General features: G+C 40.6%; 1 protein-coding gene across 2 annotated transcripts; it reads right to left on the reverse strand.

Moving 5' to 3' along the window:
• Positions 1-1,623: 1,623 nt before the first annotated feature.
• Positions 1,624-8,211, reverse strand: MGST1 (microsomal glutathione S-transferase 1). 2 transcript variants are annotated; one of them, XM_071422110.1, is made up of 4 exons: positions 8,020-8,211; positions 5,751-5,901; positions 4,857-4,951; positions 1,624-2,813 (listed from the first exon to the last, which is right to left on the reverse strand). In XM_071422110.1, exons 2-4 carry the CDS (start codon positions 5,874-5,876, stop codon positions 2,567-2,569), a joined length of 468 nt encoding a protein of 155 aa, XP_071278211.1. In that variant the 5' UTR covers positions 5,877-5,901; positions 8,020-8,211; the 3' UTR covers positions 1,624-2,566. The 2 variants fall into 2 exon arrangements, with proteins under 2 accessions (XP_071278211.1, XP_071278210.1); XM_071422109.1 differs by having other exon boundaries at positions 8,037-8,207.
• Positions 8,212-19,881: the final 11,670 nt, after the last annotated feature.

Here is a 19,881-nt window from a genome sequence, read left to right on the forward strand (position 1 = left end):
AGGACCACTCCAACAGAGTTTTTGTGGAGCTGGCAGTCGGCATTTGATGGAATCTGGTAAGGCACATTTCCCAGATTGAGCACGTACCCCGCCCAGATGCACAGATGGTATTTGTGGGAGCAAAAGGAAAATAAAATATAGGTTTAAAATAAATGCAAGAGAAACACAGAATAATATTGAATCACTCTAGGTATTTCTAAGGGTTTCCAGTTATCTTTTCTACTTCTTAGCACATACGAGTGTATGTTCTGGGCTTTGCAACCACTGAGCAAATGGAAGGGATTTAAAACCAGTTTTGTTTCAAATATAAGATCACAAAATTAAAGACATTCTCCAGGAATGAGATTTCTGTACAGAAGCTTGATGCAAAAGGAGCTGAAAATGCTGCTCCTGCATATGCCTGGCATTGATAACCAAGCTTGTCTGAAGAGCCTTTTCCATGCTGAATGAGAGGACTTTGCTGCTGAATTTCAATCAGGGCCCTCTGCAGGGTGGCTACATTTCCTTTGTTTGAAATGGATGAAAAGACACACAGCTAGGAGGAAGAGGCAAGCCATGAAGTAGTGAGGAAAGAGTTTTAGAAGCTGTTATGATGATATAAGGAAGCCAGAGTAGCCACAGACTGATGAGAGCTGGCAGGCTGTGACCATGACTGGGTTGGGACACAGATCCAGGTGGCAGCCTCACTCCTTCACCCTCCATCGCTGCTCCTTCCCAAACCAGAAGAGCTGCTGGCCTCTGTTACAACAATACCAAGGTAGCTGCTCTCAAGATCTCATAAAACCCAGCAGAGGAAGAAGGAACAGGAGAAAAACAGCACAGGTTGGAAGTGGTGGAGAGAGGTGTGAGAAGAAACACAAAAGCCCACATTTCCTGTTGGAGCCTCTGCTAACCCAGAGGTGCTGATGTGTGCTTATTCTGCCATGGCAACTATTGAAGCTCCCCAATGTTCAACTTTTAGTCATCTCCTCTCATCCTCCTTCTAGAGGATCCAGCTCTATGTTATTTTACTGATTAGTTAGATTTAACTTTTGGTAAATCAATATTAACTTCTCGATTTCAAGTTCCACCTTCTCCTCTTTGGTAGACATGATTCAAATACATCCAACTACTTACCTACTACACTTAAATTGCAATAAAAACCCTCTTTCTTTGGATTAATCCAGTCTCTCTGAAGTCTTCCCCATTCCTCCTGCCACCCTTCTGAGTTGCAGCCTAACACAACAGTGTACCAACCTCCACCTCACAACTGTGGGTAGGTAGGAAAGCCCTCCAGTGTTATTTCTTGCAGTACTACAACTACTGCTCCCATGCAAAAAGCAGAACAAAAATCTTTGATATGAGGAAGCAGCAGTGAGAACTCTCCATCTCCTCTCTGGAACTCTCAGTCTCCCTTATGGGCACAGCTTCTGGGGTAGGAAAGGAAACCAAATGTTTGTGCTCTGACTTCTGCCATTTAAAACTTCTCAATGACCAGCACACTGCATATAAAGACACTTGAAATCTCTGTCACTTGAGTGACAGAGACTCAAAATCTGGGTCACTTGAAGTCTCCTGCTATTATTTAATCCAGAGCTACTAAAGAACCCCAAAAATAACCAACCAAACAAAAAGAAGCCAAGGAAAGTCTTTAAAGAATGTATTTCAAATTAACACATCATAGAAAAGATGTAAGCAAAGAGCAAAACTTCCTATCAGAAACATATTTATGACAGTATGACACATAAACTAATTATATATGTACATCTGGATTACTTGATAGCTACATTTGCAAGTGTCATTCATTTTATGCTGAATTTATTCAAAAATGAAAAAAAAAATCCTCTAACAAAGGGTCTACACTTCATCCAGTCACAAAATGAACATTTGCAGGAACTCCAGCAAAAATAATTACTTAAAATTTTTACTAGTTTCTCCAAAGAATTTAGCACAAGTATGTTTTTCTTTTTAATCTATTCAACTGAAAGAAATGGAGCTGCAATGGTTTAGGTTTTTTAATCCCAAAGTGGATTATACAAACATTTTCATCAAAGATTTTTTTACAACAAGACTAGCATTACTGGTTATATCTTATTATTAAGGTAAGCTCTCTTCAAAGAACTGTATGATTGGAATCTCTTCCTGATACATAGTGACATGCTATTTGCTGGCTGCAGTGAGAAGAGTCAAAATGAAAACAAAAATACAAACAGGCTTTTTTTTTAATCTTGTCTTTATTGATTTAGACTTCAGAGCTACAGCCAAAAATAGTGCATCTGTAGAAAATTATCAAACACTCTATCAATACAGCATCATGGCATGTTTAGAATTGTAAGCACTTGACAAATCGCAAAGGGAACATCCAATCTAGTATTTGGCAGTGCAACCCATGCACAGGGAATACAGGGAGAAGGATTCTTTTTTTTCCCTCCAAAAAATAAACACTTCTGAACAGGAACAAAAAGCTTTTGTTCAAAAGAAGAATTCCAGTTACCACGGAAGACTCATTGGCTCACTCAAGACATGATGGTACAGTGCCGGGAACTTTGTGCGGAATGTTGAAGGGGACACGGAAGCTACAGCTCTGCTACAGGAGCCACGCTGTCTTCAGGACTCTGTAGGCCATGGAGAAGGTCACTGAGTAGCCAACTGCCCAAGACAAACCTCTGCCAGGCTGGGGAAGAGGGATCAAGTATGCAAAAGTGTGAAAGATCCTAGCCCCTACAAAGATCCTGAAGTGCAGCAGGGCCGTGGACAGCTCAGGGCCACTAAGAGCATACAGCAGTCCAATGCCAACAAATGGGACAATGTTCTCCAGGTCATTCAGGTGGCCTCTGGAGAAAGAAGCAAAGTTAAAGTGTTGTATTTTGTTGAATAAACCACTTCAAGCCTCATTATTTTTCAGCACCTTCAGAGCATGCCACTATTCAACAACTCTTGGCTTCCTCTGCAGAGGGGACCTGATTCATTACTGAAATGATTTTGGCATGTTCGCCTGACATCACTCTGGTCTCTCCTGCTGCACCCCACATTTTCAAGCTTCTGATCTTCTGTGTGAAAGGTATTAGTTTTTCCCCAGGATCTTGGTAATACTAAGGACTTACAAGAGGTGTCTGAGTGCACCTGGGTGTGCAAGAATGCAGTCAGGGAAGAAAAGAGGTAGCTGTTTTCTTGGAGCTTCTCTCAATTAACATCAATTAACTGGAGAGCTGTGACTGAAGCTATTACAGTTCATGGCCTGGATGGACTATTCTAATCCCATAAATCCAGTTTGTGGTGTCCATAAGAAAATATGAAATATCCTACATAGGAGCTGCTATGTTCATCAAATGTTCATGAAGTTCCATCATCTTGAAGAAGGTTATTTTTGAACATCTAACAGGTGTGACAGTTACGCTTTTCGTTCATTTTCTTCACTTTGAACACTAAAATAGCTGAAAAAATGTTTCAAATTTTGAAACCTTAATTTACTAAAAATGTGTTGAGAATGAACTCATATATCTTGAAGTGTTCTTTCACACCCCTTCCTAAACCTTCCCAGCTCCCTTCACCTCTTTAGATAAATTATACTTCCAGCCCAATTTACTATTGAAACAATGTCTAAGCCTAACTAATGATGTCAAATTTCAGAGCCAACTGGAATTAGGTCATGGCACTGTCTTGCAGTTGCTTTTAGAATATATTTATAATTACAAAGAAACATAGCCTTCCAGATTTTTTTATTCTCATTCCCCATAAAAGTACTCTGAAGAAAGTAATTCTTTTTCTTGAAAAAAAAAAATCTCTTTTTCTCCACAAACTGAACACATTCCAATCACTTATACAAAAGAGAAGCCATGCTAAATTTATGTGGCATTATCTATTGCCATGAAGCTTGTAGGAGAAAACATATTAAACTTCTACTAAGAACCACAATTGGGGGGATAATAAGGATGCTGCAACACCAACATAGTAACTAGAACCAAGCTTACTTACTAGGTCTAGAGATGTCTGAGAAACTACACAAAACAGGATTTGAAAATTTAGTGTTTTAAAAATCTATTCTGTGAAAATTACATGCTGGTTGTCATTTATCTACCACAACAATTTGAGTTAAATGAGTGATAAAGTTAGTCTCAACTTAGCTGGCCTCTTACAATTTACGAAGAGAAAGGAATTACCCCTCACCATAAAAGTTCCCACTTTTATGTAACACCCATGAAATTAAGCAACAGCTTCCCTGAACTACTCAGGGGCACAAAAAGAAGAAGCAGAACATTTTTACAGCCCACTTAGATTAGGCTCTTCTTTCTGAGATTTTAATCCATAAGAGGCATACAGAAATATGCTTTGTGAAACAACAGCCATTATTTGCAAGGATGCAGTGTTCTTAAAACAGCACTGGTACATATTTTCAAGGTCTTCCCTAATGGAGGTTTAAATGAGAAGAGTTCACTGACATTCAAGTTTTTGCTATAGAAATAAACTTAGCTTCATCAAGGAATAATCCTATAGAAAGCATTCAATTAAAACTTTCATTGTTAGTATAGGTGTATCAAACAGCATGTCAAAATTTAGGATTTTGGAAAATTTTGCCATGAGCTACATCAACTTATGGTTATATTTTACAGTGTACTGTACTCACCACTTTGCCCATCAGACAGGACAGCACCCAAGAGTCAGCTATTATAACTAGACAGAGGCTTATTGTTTTTAGAATGCACAATGACCATTTGAGCGTGGAATGGTTTATTCATTTAAACTAATTAATGTATTAGATTGCTACATACAGCACCATGAAACACACAAAAGCTTGACCGAGAATGGGGTGAAATTAACTCCTTGATTTAATATTATTCTGTTATTTAAAATAACTTTTTCAGGTTCCTATGTATTACCTGCGTACACGTTCAACATCTGGATCAGTCCTCAGGAATTTCTTAGCACTCTCCCCTTTTCCAAATGATGCTGTATCTTCTGGGTTGACAAATGCCTGTTTCAAACACAAGCACACAAGTGACATTAGTAGCCAAAATGTTTTATCCAGTCAAAGCAGCTTGCTATAAAGGTCACTCTTTTTGCCAATGCCTCAATATCCTCACTTAACTTACCTGAAGTTAAAAGCACAGGGAATAATACAATGTTTGCTGCTTTCTTGAGCCCAGCCTGTACATTTGTGTGCTGACAAATTAATGCAATGCAATTTATGCACTTAGATAAAGCCTTCTTGTGAGATGAACAAGCCTGCAGTAACCCCAGTAGTCTGACAGAACATAGGCACCTACAAGGTGGAAGCTCTCAAGTCTCTTTTTCACCATTCCTGACAAATTATCTGAAAGTCCTTTTGGATCCCTTCCTTCTGCAGAAGCCTACACAGCAACAGCATCAACAGCCTTATTCCCATTCTCATTTATGACCAAGGAAGTGTCTCCCTTTCCTCTTAGGTACAAATTCTTACAATTACATGACCCATCATTACCTCATAATACTGCAAGATACTACTTGAAAAGAACATTTAATTCAGGCAGTGCAGACTCAACGTACAGTTGATTTCTCCCTGCTGACACATGTAGTAACAGATGCATTCTGTGGACTGCTAAGGCAGATACAAGTCAAGAAAATATTTTGATTTTAGGAGAGCTACATGATTGCTTTCCAAGGCAGCCTTGATCCCGATTTGTGAAATATCCTCAGCCTCAGAATTCTAGAGATGCATATATATATACATGAGATCTCTGTATTTCAATATAAACGTCAGTCTGTTCTCCCAGCCAGTATTTCCAAAAGATTACCTTCCTTGTGATCCTGAAGTATGCTGTTATCAGACTCATTAGCATCATCTTCAGAAGAACAATGGCTGTGTAAGTAGCGTAAGCCCGGAAGACTTCATTGTCAATTAACTGAGTCGATTTGGCCATTTCTCCCCCTTCTCACTGATGACCTCTAAAAAACATTAAAAGTTAGTTAAAAAAAAAAGACATCGTTGCAATCCAAAGTTCTGACAAAAACATTCTGCTAATAGCCTTGTTTTTTTAGCATCACTGCAATTACAGCATGATTCTGCCACTGTGGAAAGTTTCTTTTTAAGCAATTTTCTACCCTTTTTTTTTTTTCACAATAGCATAATATAATACCTTAAGATGATAAATTATAATATTTTGCTTCCATTATAAGTGCTTATTAAACTGTCAAAGTACAAACTACCAAAATATTTAATGTAATTGCAGAAACAACACTTAGTCACAGAAATTAGTACTCTTCTGAAATAACACAAGGATTTAGACCAATTTTAGACCAATTCATTTGAATTAGCAAATTTCCCTAAGCAGTTACCAGGATAGGAGGAGTATGTGACAATACTATGAACTATGAAATGTAAAGAAGAAAATTAGTATTGCCTACCCTTTTTTGTGTGTAAAATGACACGATTATAATTGCACTTCAGCTTTCAAACTAACCAGTATCTTCCTACCCAGCAGTAACTTGTGATCAAACCGAGTTAAACATGCATTTTTCCCCTTTGAGACCTTGTTCTTAAAAATTGCTTTTAGCATGACTCACAGGCAAAGATTAAGTTGTAATGACAAAAAGGAGAGGACTATTTCTGCTTTTATCATGGGAGGTTTAAACTAATGAAGTCTCTTTCCAATGAGACCGTACCAAATCCACAATCCTTTTATCAACACCAGGAAGTTAAGAGGTGCTGAGGAGTGAATGCAGGTGGAAAAAAAAGCACATCCCTGAGCACATTTAATTTTTGCACTGCCCAGACCCAGGCTTTTTCCTCACCAAGTGCTTCAACATGCATTTAGTGACTAGGAATCCATACAACTAGGATGTCTTAGCTTCACTAGAGACCCAAATAAATGATTTTTTTTTTTTTTTTGTTACAGCTAACTCACTTCCTGTGATATAATTTTAACAATAGTAATAAAAATGTTAATATTCACTTGATTACACTTTTAACAACCTCTCATCTCCCTTTCAGCACAGTCAGCTATTGCCAAACAAGGGGAACTTGATGAGCAAAGAGCACGATGGAAGACATGCTTTGAAGGCGTGTCCTCGTTGAGGAAGCGGGCAGGATGGAGGTAAGCAGCTGTTTGCTCAGTGAAAACAAAGCTCAAACAAGCCTTGCCTGGACCTGCCTGCTGTGGTGATGGGACTCTGCTCCCTCTTTTATCCTTGGGTCACTGGGCCCAGCACAGGGTCTGCAGACCCTGGGAAATTAATTCAATGTAACTCTCCCTCCTCTCTCACTACAGTCCAGCTCCCAAGATAAACAGCGGCTTGGCGAAGGCCCCTCTCAGAAACGGACAGTAACTGTTCCCATTCATTTTAACAATCTCGTTAACATGTTACAACAGAACTGTCCCGCTACTCTTAACTTTGTATCACAGCAAAAAGCACACAGTGCTCCACACAACAAAAAATAAAGTAAATCCAGGTCGCCAGAGCATTTTCCCCTAAACTATGCTGTAAATGCAGCCAAGGATGATGCCAAGTCATTGGCATGGGACAGTGTTCAGCAGCACTTTGGGAGCTTCACCACATTTATCCATCTCCCCTCGCTGCCCTCCGAGCTCCCGGCATGCCCAGCCCAGGCCCTGCCTTCAGCACAAAATGGAAGGGCACCGAAAAACCCGGGATTTCAGCGCCAGCGGAAACCGCAAAAACAAACCCCAAGTACACAAACAGCGCGGGGTTTGAAGGGATATGCCCATTACGGTCACAAACAGCCTGATGTACAGGGGTAGTAGTAATAATAATAATGGTATGGCTCCGCAGCCGCCGTGCTCAGACCCTCCCGCCGCCCCCGCCACGCGTGTCCCGGGGCCGCGGGCGGCCACGGGCCCACGGGGGCCGCTTTTTGTGCGTGTTTCAAACGCGACTTCTCCAAGCGCCGTGTGGCCGCTGGCTCCGCTCCCAATCCAGCTGCAGATTTCCGGCCCGGCCCCCGGCAGATGCCGCCTTCCCGGGTCGCCCCTCACGCCGCGCTCCCCGCACCGCCCTCCCGCACCCGGGCGGGCTCGGACCCCGCCGCCCCCGCAGCGCCCGCACCCCGGCCGTGCCCGCACCTCGGCCGTGCCCGCGGCGATCCGAGCCCCGCTGCTCCCCGGCGGACACTGAGGCTCGGCCCGGCCCGGCCCGGCCCCGCCTCGCCGGCCGCGGAGGCGGGTCCCGCCCGGGCCGCCCTCACGGAGCCCCACGGGCTCGGGGCGGGAGCGGCGGGTCAGGCCCGGAGCACGGCAAAGCTGGGAGGAAGAGAGGGAAAACGTGTGAGAACGAGCGAGGGAAAGCTCTGCTGTCTGAACACCCTTGGGCAGAGGGAAGCAAAGGCTGTCACCCAGATAGGCACTCGTAGTGACAGCCAAGTCCAGCGATTGTGCAAATTCCCAAGAGGGCTCAAACCTTACCTAAAATCTCAGTATTTCGTCCCTCCCTTGTTCTGGTGGGCCTTAACTTTTACCAAAGGGCAAGGAAATGAAACTTGTATTGCCAAGCTGCTTGTATTGCCAAGCCATCAGCACTGTTCCAATAGATATGCATCGTGTTGCTTTGCAAAGTGAAACAGAAAATAAAGGAATTCTGAAGCTGACCACAGAGTTCTCATACCAATGTGCTACAGTGTGATGAATGGAGGCAGCCTGGTGTCCGAGCTTCCCCGTAGTTCTTCAGGGAGAATTATGCTATCCCCACAGCACTCCTCTTCAACAGGAGCAATGCTTGTGACTAGGCAGCTCATGATAAGCAAGACTGAAAAAAATAGACATTAATGTACTCAGATGCCTAGAAAGGGTCCAAAGCTAATCCTAAAGATGTGTACACCATAGGAAAGGGATTCAAATTTTAAATCTGCGTTCTTATGAAAAAATCTCTAAGGTACATACATTCAGTGCTCACTGATGTTGTTTCTGTGCTTCATGCCATGTACTGTCATGTCATGTCAAATTCCTGTGTAACTCTTCTCTAAAATCATAAACCACAGTAAAACTCATTTGAGCAAGATCTCAAATTTTAACAATCTTGTTAACATGTTATAACAGAACTGTCCTGCTAGTCTTAAATTTGTATCACAGTTCTGTAGCATCAGAACTGTTTTGAAATTCTTGTAGGGGTTGGGTTCAACAACCTTCGTTCTCACTAAGAACACGGCAAACCGTGTTTCTGCTGAAATCAACCAAAAAACTCACAGGAGCGTGGGTCCATCCCAGGGAATGGATTTATTTCAAAAACATGGAAGAATTTCTGCAGCTCATGCCTTAATTCAATGCAGGAATTGTGTCTTCATAGTTTTTTTACCACGCCTAACACATATCATGATCACATGGTGTGACTGAAATGAAACTAATTATCTTCTCTTGCCACCTTTTTGTTTGTTTGGCATTCTAATCCTTACTCACAGTCAGTTTAAAAAGCAGATAAACCTATTAAGTTAACAATAAAACTAAACACACATTATTACACTTGAGAAGAAAAGCTGGTAATTGATTTACACAAGTTCTCATAACTACACCTGGAAACAACAGAATACCAGAAAAAAAGGTGATTTTCATTCTTTGTAGATAGGATATAAACAGAAGCAAAAATGCATGTAGAAATTCTACTATTTGCATGCTTTCCTTTGGATTTTGCATTCCAGTTTTTCAGATTCTGGAAATTCTGATTGATTTATGTGACTTTAAAAAAGCCCTTCTGAAACTGAGAAAGCTGCTGTACTCACAGTCTTTGAATTTTGAGGCAAACATCTTGTTAATTTTTTCCTACCCTCTTTGAATACCTCTAATTCTGAGAAAGAAGATTAGGAGGAAGGGCGAAGGACAGAAAGGGATGAAAAAGAAGAAAGGTGAAAAGAGAAAGAATTTTTAAAACAAAGCAGGGTAGGGAAAAATATGAAAGAGAGAAAAATATAAACAAAATGAGAAGGAGAAGGCAACAGAAGATAAGAGAAAGAATAAAAAGAAAAGATAAAAGGAGACTAAAAAATAAAAGGAAATGTTAACAAAGGGAAATTTTAAAGATTTAAAAAGAAGAAATAAAAAAAAATTAAAGTAAGACTGAAACAAAGGGGGGGAAAAAGAAAGGTAGAGAGGGAAAAAAGAAAGAAAGAAAGAAACAAGAGAAGCCAAGATTTCTTGCAGACCCTGAACCACTTAAAAGGTTCAGGTTCTTAGAAGGAAGGCTCTTTGAGGGCAGAGAATAAGAAGAGTCCCAAAGTGGGGCCATAGCCTGTAAAGCAGAAGTGAACTTGTGCCCAAGGTCTATTTTCTCCTCTGCAGCATAAAGTGCCTGCAGAACATTTGGACAGGTCTGTGAGGCAGGATCTGAGTGAGGCTGGATGCATAACTGTGCTGGTAGTTGCTCCTGAGGGGCCCATTCCCACAGTTCTTACTCCTGTGAATTGTCCCTCGGATGCTAATGGGATGACTCCTGTAAATCAGGGATGCCACATCAGCCCAGAGCCCAGGGTTGTAGTGATCATGAAGGGTTTGATCTTGCAAGCCTCATTCATGTCAGCAACCCTTTTTCATGACAATTTTCCCATCGGCTTGAAGAACTATCCGTGTAGCCAGAGACAGGAGAATCAGGACATGAGTTTAGGGTCAGCATAAAAGTAGGAATAAAAGAGTTTTTCATTTAACCTCCAGCAAGGAATGGATACTCCCCTAGAAGGCCAGATAAGTGCAGTCATTCTCTTTTAACTGCAGGGAGGGCAAAAGAGAGGCAAGTATTGATCAGACTTTTTCTGTCCTGTCTCCTTCTCCTGCTCCATCTATTCACCATAATTAGAGTGGTAAAGAAGGTAGCAGCAGTACATTTTCACCACACCTCAAGCTTTTGTTCACCACCCCCTTGCTTATATAGATCAGTTTTTTCTTCAAATAAAACTGGCAAATTATGCCTGCTTCATTAAATAAACCAGTGCTTTGCAGAGCATGGTGAACACTAATCAGATCATGAATAAGATCCAATCCATATTTTAACTTAAAATCTGAAATGCTGTTTAAATACTACAAGAAAATTGTTACAAAAATGTTTAGTGTGAGGGACTAGAGTAATTTTTTGTGCTACCCTATTAAAACCTGCACCTTCTGGTTAGCAAGAATTTTCACTATATTAAATGTTGACACCTATGTAATTTCACTGTGATTCACACACTTCCTCTTCCACATGAGATCTCAAGCTGCTGTCTGGTTTCTTTGGGGAACTGCTTCAAAAACAGCAAGAATGGATCCTTTGGGAATTCTTCCTGCTGGGTATAGCTCAGTGAAGGCTTCTCTGGCATAAGCTGCCTTTTGGTAGAGCTTCTAGCACCAAAACAGCAGTGTCCATCCTATCTTTTATCCATGCCACTGTTTAGAGGACATTCTCAGTATTGGAATTTGCCATTTTTTTCAGAATTCCAGATGCTCACTAGTGAGACAAAAACAGTAGAAAATTATTGAAGTGACCACTCACAATGGGTGGTGACCAACAGGCAGTGAGAGAAAAAGGTACAAACTCCCCAAAGCACAGGAATGGTTACATCTACTGGTTATATGTATATGATATATACATCATTTATCATTGTGCAGAGACCCCACAAAGCTCATTTACTGATCATTATCAAGTTATCATCTAAAGTTGCTTAAAAACTTCCAGATCAAAAGTCAGGTGCAGAGCAATCATAACAAATAGTACAACACAGGAAAATGATCTGTAATCTGTAATTCCTACCAGCTTGATGTCCCACTTGAGGAACAACTCAGAAAGGGATTGGGGGGCATATAGGAAAATCTTTTCAGTAGGTCTAAACATGGAAACATGGACCTTTTTCTTTTGCCTTGATTCCTTTTTCACTGCATAAGAACACTGCAACAGCCCTGTTGCTCCTGAAAATCAGTCTGCAGCATAGACTTTGCATTACTTTGCAGCTGGCAGTAATGTGGTGAGGTGAGGTGTTTAAAGCCCCATGCTGAACTGGAGGGGAAAGCTTCACTCAGTTTTGTGATGCTATTTGAGCTGTACAGTTGTTTTGGTTGGGAAAGCAAGATATTATTACCATTAAAGGACATAAGAAAGATGATACATGCTCATAAAACAGATTTTGCAGCCACCACAGTAACTTTCTTTTAAACTAATGCAATGAGAGAGTTATTTGTTAAACATTATTACATACAGCTCACAGAACAAAATCTGATCCTTTAAAATAACACTGAAGTGGCAGAAGGAGAAAATATTCACTATGAAAGCAGAATGCTTTTCAAATCTCACTTCACAGATTGAAATTACAGAGTGTAGAGAGCAAAAGGATTTTTAAGACACTGAGGTTTTGATCATTTATGTAAGAGTCCAGTGGGTTTTACTTGTTATTGTACTGCTTCTCTACTCCAGAGACACATGGAAATTATAAAGCTGGAGACCAGACTGGAAGATTTCTTGCCACAGTGACATTCCAACTGCACACAGAAGGCTTGAGGGAGCTACTGAGAAGACAGAGATGATAAAAAGTATCTAGAAGAAATTGCTAACTTATCTCTGCAGACAAGATATTTCTATAAGTAAACAAGCAAAAGCTTTACAGTTATTGGAAATACCTGCAAACAGACAGGCCTAGTATGTCTGTGGATAAATTAGTAGAGTTATAAAGTTGATTTCTGAAGCTCTCCCAGATCCTACATTGTACTGCTTGTGTAGATGTACCTATTTATGTAAGACAGTGAAAGAGCTCAGCCCTGGGGATTGCAGCAAGCTCATTTTCTCATGAGGTTTCTATGCCACTGTAGGATGGTTTGAACCCTTGGTTTCTTTTAATCTTAACTGAATTTATATCACAGTTGAATGTTAATAGGCTAAATGATCCTTGTGTGTTATTCATCATCTAAAATTGGAGTTTGTTAACACTTTATTTGGACATACATATATCACTAATGGGATGTGAACCATGCTTAGCTAACAGAGCAGCTTCTGCCTGGCATTTTGGTGATGATTGTGAGAAGAAGGCAGGGAAGGAGAGGGATATTATTGCCCAGATGGTTATTTTTGAGGAGTAACCATCTGAAAGATTTAAATGTTCCATGTAAGTAAAATACTGATCAGTAGTAATCACTTGTCCTTACAACAGGCAGGTCTCACTACCTTGTGGATTTCACATAGGATTCAGCAGAAGTTCTACATCAGAGGATGTGGGTAGAAGAAACAGCCCCCCCCAAATTTGGGGTGTCTATTTTCATCCCGCAGGAATGGAAGACAGGAGATTTCTGCCTCCAACCTTTCAGCCGAGTCCAGCTCCAGGACTGAAAGGAGCTGTGTAAAGAATGCAAAGTGAGTAGATTTTGCTAAGTTAGAAAAGAGTGCCCAGAGACTGCTTGTCTGGGAGTTACATTTGTGTGTGAGTTGTTCCTACAGAAGGGTTAAGAGGCAGGCTGTTAGGCAGTGTGAGGCAAATGTCACTGTTTTAAAAAATCAATTATCTGCAACTGTAGGGCCTAGTCTAACAGTACCTTTGCAGTATGCAGAGCTTCCCCAGGTAGCACAGCTATCTTTATTAGTAATCCCCCCTCCTCCAGCTCTCTGTACAGAGCCAAGTTTAGAGTCAGCAAAATTACTTGGAACCAGCTCATTTTATCCCCAACAGCCCAACCAACCACAATTAAACTGTATTACCATACTTTAGGCTTTAAAGGGTTCCTTTAGTGCAGTGTATAAATGGCTTTAAGGAGAGACAGAGAGGAAGAGGGGAAGACAAACATTCCACGTGTAACAGGTTAAAGTCCTTCTCCATGTCTGTCCATTGGCTACAGTTGGCCAGGGATGAATACAGACAATTCAATATTTAGCAATCAGCAGCTTTGCTTAGTCAGCAAGAAAAGAAACAATTTAAGGTCCAGAGCCTTCCCTGTGCTCCTTCTGTTTCCCTGAACCTCCACTCAGTTGCAGCAGCTCTCTCCTAACAGAAATGACACTCTGCAGGGTTGGCTCTTGGATATTTTCTGCTGTGGTGCAAGATTGCTCCTCGTGGTTTTATGGGGCAGCAGCAGACTTTAATAGTCACTTGAGACAATTATTCAGATACTGTATTGTGCAGTCAGATTGCTTCTGAACAGCTGCAGAAATACTTAGCAGAAATACACTCCCTAAAGCCCTGGGATGGGAAATAAAAACAAACAAGCCACTGTAGCAAGACAAGAGTCTGTGTCTTACTGCATCTTTTAGCTGGTAGAAAAATGGAGTTGTGTAATTGATTTAAAAGTTAATTGGGACAGGGACCATATTTCATTTAGTGGTCCCTATAATGTCCAGTAATAATAGGCTACAAATACATCCTCAGTCACTACTCAGACATAAATCCTCTTTGGGCAGTGTTGTGACCCAGTGTATGGTTCTTTGCCAGGCAATTCTCATTAAAAAGATAAAAAGGTGATAAGATAGGGGTAGAATTATTCTCTTCAGTAGTGATGATCTTCTTTGGTGCAATCCTATTTACAAAGAACATCACAAAATCATACATTCCTTTGATAAATATGGGCAATTTCTTTTCTTAAAGCTTCAGCCTTGCTATTCTGAAGAATACCATGTCTTAACAAAAATACCATTCATATTTTTTCCCCTCCAAATCACTATAAACACTCTGCTGCAACTAATTAATTTCCTTGCCATAGAAATTCTAACTAGTCCTGGTGAAAATCTTTTGACTGTTACAGCATGTTGTGGCTTGATGCTCTCTGTTGTTTTAACTATTAAAATACAAAGGTATTTTCAGCTGCACTGTCAATTTTACTTGAATAAAGAGTGCTCATAAACACATAAAATTTTATGAATCTCTTAACAGGTATCTGGTCATCAAAACCTGCCTCCAGCTCGGGACTCAGGAGGATCTGAAGTACAGCAGGGGAAGAGAAGTACACTTGCTTAGTTTGGACTCTGAGAGGCTCCCTGTTTCTTTTTAATTCAGCTGGGCAGTTGGTGGGGGCTCAGAGGGCTCTGCTAACCCACTCCTCTGCTGCTTCATAACTGCTTTTCTCTTAAGACACACTTTGAATATATCCTCACCATTTTGTCCCGGGATGGCCATGCAGGCAATGTTAAGCTGGGACAATGTTTTGCACAAAACACAGCGCATGATATGTTGGGAATTTAGTGGCTGAAAGACTGCTTGTTCACTTTTTACTCGTGTGTGCTTCAGTGAAGTTGCTCTTGATTTATAGCTGGATCAGCAAAATCAGAATCAGACCCTTGCTGCTCATTTTTGTGGGAGCAGGGCTGGGCCTCCTGTGCTCTTGTGCTCATTATATATCTCAGCACCAAGTCTCTCAGCTTTGATTCATAGAGCTCTCTTTAATTTGGTACATGCAGCCTTCCAGACTAGATCACATAGCAGCAGGATAACAATCCTCAGGAGAGCATTTCAGTTTGAGAAATTCATGAAGAGGGTGACTTTGCTGCTTACCTTCAATGACACTTGTGGAATAGGAAAGAGAAGAGTGAATGAAATGGAATTGCCAGCCTGTTTCAAAATGTATGCTCTGTTATCCAGCAGATGACAAATAGCATCCTCAATAACGTAATTCTGGGAGCTGTGCAAGTTTTTGTTGGGTTGTTGTTTTTTCTTCACTATAATCTGTCTTTTCACACGTAGGCCAGGGTTTTCTTACCTGTGTGCACTGCACACAGGAGCTCTGAAATACTCCCTTGTGCCTTTCTGCAGGGAAGGCATCCACAGGCCTTGCCTGGGGTGAAGGCAAGCAGGAGGAGCAGAGAATTTTTACCATGCAGCTGGGAAAGACCTTGAATTTATCTCTTCTCTATTCCCATCTCCAGCACTCTGACAAGAAGTGTTGAATTCAGAGCTGGAGAGAAGTCATACACAGATCTGTAACAGCAGATGTTACAGATCTGAGGCAGGTCACTTCCTCTTGGTGCAAAACACACTGCTCTTCTGAGCCTTGAAAAGCCATGTCTGTGCCTCCTTACATGGCAGGGATGGCAGAGCAGCAACCTTGCATTGTTCCAGCAGGAATGAGCCACTTTCCTGCAGGAGAGGTCATTTTACTACATATTTGGGTGTGCTGAAACTGAGGGGAAAATGTGTCCTTGACAGTAGCTCTAGTGAATCATCAATATATGCATATGTATAGAATGAGTGTTGGAGCTGTGCAGCAAGAGAGAATGAGAAAGGGTTCCTAAAACAAAAGTGAGCATCTTCCCACTTTAAGAACAGTAGGATTTTTCTCCTTTCTGTGGAAGATTGGCTTCTCTCCCTGGTAGTTGCACTAAAACTATTTGGAATTGAGCTCTTGGTGCTTTTCACCCTATCCTAACTTCCACACAGGTCCCTATTGCAAAAGGCAAACTTGGCCTCCAATGGTAGCATTAACTGCCTTTGTACAAGAATAATTACTTTCTTGTGAAGCAGAATAAAGGATTTTCATGGTGTTTCAAGTTGAAGAGAGTTGGAGAAATGTGCTTGACAAGAAAAGATCAAAGCAAAGATCCCTGACATGCCACCTCCTCCCAGTCCATGCCATATTGCCCTGGCAATAGTCTCCCAGAGTGTGCAGATCACAACCTGGACTCTACCTCAGTCATGACCTGAATGATCTACAAGAAGAGGTGAGAGAAGCCTTGAAGAGGAAGCTTCAGGTGAAGGATGGAAGCCAAGTTCTGTCTTTTCCCTTGTGCTGGAGCTGACTGTTCCTCCTGGACAAGACTACAGGATTTGCCCCTTAACTTTGTAATGTACTTAGTTAACTTTTAACAGAGTTAAGTGTTTATTCTTGGTTAGTGTAGATTTTTTTCCATCTTTTTGTCATTTTTTTCCGACTGTTAACATTGCACTGCATGATACACTCAGACATGGCATTGCCTTCCCAGCCCAGAGCAGCCAAAACAAAGAGCTGCTCATAAATGAGCCCCTTTAGCTGCCCTGCATAACCTTCCAAGCCAAGGGCAAATTCTAGCCACACATTCTTAGATTTTATATAAGGTCACCAATACATTTCATTCATGTTTTCTTTAATTTTTGGTGAAGTTACTTCAGTCATTTAGTTCTGAAATTTCAGGTACACCATCTCAGTTTTAGCCTCTGAAAAGCCTCTCTGAAATTGTGCCTCCTCTACTTTGGAAACCAGTTCAGGGACTCTTATCACTCATTCTTGCCACTCAGTATTCCCTCTACTCTTCCCTTGACAAGGCAAATAAATTGATATTAATGCTACATCAGGAAGGTCAAGGGCACATCAGAGTGGCCAGATTTGCCTGAATGCAATTTTTCTGCTACTGGCTTTCCACAGAAGGTGCTGTTAAAATCTGTGGGCATTCCATTAATTCCATGAGGAGGAGTGCAAGTTTCCTTCCTTCTCTAAATTTTATTGAATAAACAAGCCACCTACAAGGTTTCATGACCTTTTACAATATGTTCAGAAACACCTAAAATATAACTATTGCTTGATGAGCTCTGCTGACTTGAATTCAAGTTTTTTGACTGCTATTCTTGCAGAAATAAATGTAGTTGATTTGTTTCTTCCACTGCAATAGACCCAATCCAAGTCCTATGAAACCCAACAGATGTTTTTTCTTAATTTTTGGGACATGGCTCACATCCAGCTTCAGTGACACACAAAGGATTTCACTAATTTTCACAGCTTTGAAAAATAACCACAGTTACAAGTAGTGGCACCTCTTTTAAACCTGAATTTTTTTGGTGATGAAGAAGATTAAGAGTAGATGTTGAATCAGTACAGCCTATGTGCAGCTCACCTCTCTCAAGTGCAGAGAGCAACAGCAATGGCATCTATTTTCTGAGAATTTTACTCTGCAACAGCTGGAGATAACTTACCAGAATAAACACTGATGGGCCAAAGTTTCCAGCTAGCTAGTCCATGCCAGCCAGTAAATTTGGCACCTCTGATAAAGCAGTGAACTAGATTTTTCACTTCTGTGCTTCTGAGCAATAGTTTTAACAAAGAATAGTGGGTGGCACCCTGTACAAATTCCATAGAGAATCAAAGTTCATTGTGTAGCACTGCAAGGAAGGAAAATAGTATTTTATTGTGTTGTATTGTATTGTATTGTACTGTACTGTATTGTAATGTCTTTCTACAGAATGAATGGTTGAACCAGAATTTCTGCATTTCTCCAGAATCGTGGTTAAAATGTGCTAGCCAAAAGTTTTTTTTAATGTTTTGTCAGTTTGATTTATGCATTGGGAATGTTGGAGGTTTAAGACTGGTTGTAAAGAAACAAGTTTGATTTCTCTATTTTTTTGGTGGTATCAATGCTCAAAGCATCGCATGCTGTATTAAAATAATACGAGTGCTGTTGTTTGATTTTTTTTTATTTGGAACAGTAGCTACAGGTTCCAGTCTAGCTACATGCTTCAAAAGCATAAAATAAAAGTCAGACCTGTCACAACACCTAGAAATGGATATATATGCTTAACTGTGCAATTGCATTAATGTCAGTAATGTGTACATTGCACAAAAATTTAGACACGAACATAACTCACTGCCACACTCAGGCTTATTGGAGCAGTAATAATTTTTTAATTTTATTTTTTCTACTTGTTTAACAAACAATAAGAGAGGGTGACAGGAAGATTTAGAAGTTATACCTGGTAAAGTCTGATTATATATTGCACAACCTAGTGATGATTCCTGCTAGATTTGTGGAAATACATGAATGAAACTGCAGAGGGATTTGAATAGAAGGAGCTGAGGTGTTTATGGAAGCTCCCTGTGTTGGCCCTGTGGGGGCTGAGTGAGGTGAACTTTTCCTTAACTTCTTCCTTGTAACCTGCAGGTGTTGTCCCATGCAACTCAGCATTGCTGATGTTTGTGATCATGTTGCAAGTCCTTTGATACTCTATGTTTTTCCTGAAATCTGAGTCTTGCAGGCAGGTGAATCTCTGAGAATTTCTCTTGGTAATCCTTTGTGCTAGTAGGGGAGGAAGGAGTTAAAAACTGTGGCTGAGCACAGCCCTAAAGGTCAAACAATAACACAGGCAACACTGAGAAACATAATCCTCATTCAGAAAGGGAAAATTATAAATATTTTCATTTAATTGATTTAAATGAAATTAATTTATTTTTTTTCATTACAAATATTTTCACTTAAAGACTTTGCTTTTTCTAGACCTGATTTTTTTTAAAACATTGGTTTACTTCCTGAATCAGTTCCTTTGGTTTTAACTTGGGTCAAAGGTTTGGCAACTGTTTCCCCCTATTTTTATTTTAATGAGACTCTCCCTGATTTTTATATTGTCTATTAAAACAGTATTTAAAAACTGCAAAGTCTGCAAGGCCTACTTTTCTGGTCACTACAGAGTGCCCTCACATCACATTGCTCTTAATGGAAATTAATTGTATCATGCCTATAGACCTTGGAGCAGTTTAGCAGATATTAGATTCTTAGACATCTGTGGTGTTTTATTATTGATTAAAGAACGAGAGGAAATCTCATGGTTTAAGACCTTGTGGTGGGATTTATGAATTAGTCCTTTTCCTATGTGACCCTTGGCAGGTCATTGAATCTGTCTTTCAGTTTTCCATCCGTGAAGCAGGGAATAATGATGATTTTCTGCTGCTGCTCTTTGTCCATCATGCCTGCTTAAATAGCGCACTCTTTGGAACAGGCCTTGCTGCTGGGTAGTGCAGAGAAATTTCATTCTGAGATCTGCAGCTGTAATACAAATAATTAATACCAGCATTAAACAGTCAAAGGTATTACATCCAAGATGCATTTGGCCTGAGGCCTGCATAGTTCTTAAAATGATGGATTTTTAATTGATTATTTGGAATGAGACCTTTCCTCAGACTAGCTAAACTGCTTAGGACCCACGCACACCAGCTATATTTAGAGGTGAGGAGGTGGCAGAGTAATTCTTAAAGTGCTCTGTTTCTAATAACCCAGGTGAGTGACAGTCTGGGAGTGCTGCCTCTCTTA

The sequence above is a fragment of the Agelaius tricolor genome, unplaced genomic scaffold (genome assembly GCF_023055355.1).
Source record: "Agelaius tricolor isolate 1412-34295 unplaced genomic scaffold, bAgeTri1.0.p SCAF_3, whole genome shotgun sequence".
NCBI lineage: Eukaryota > Metazoa > Chordata > Aves > Passeriformes > Icteridae > Agelaius > Agelaius tricolor.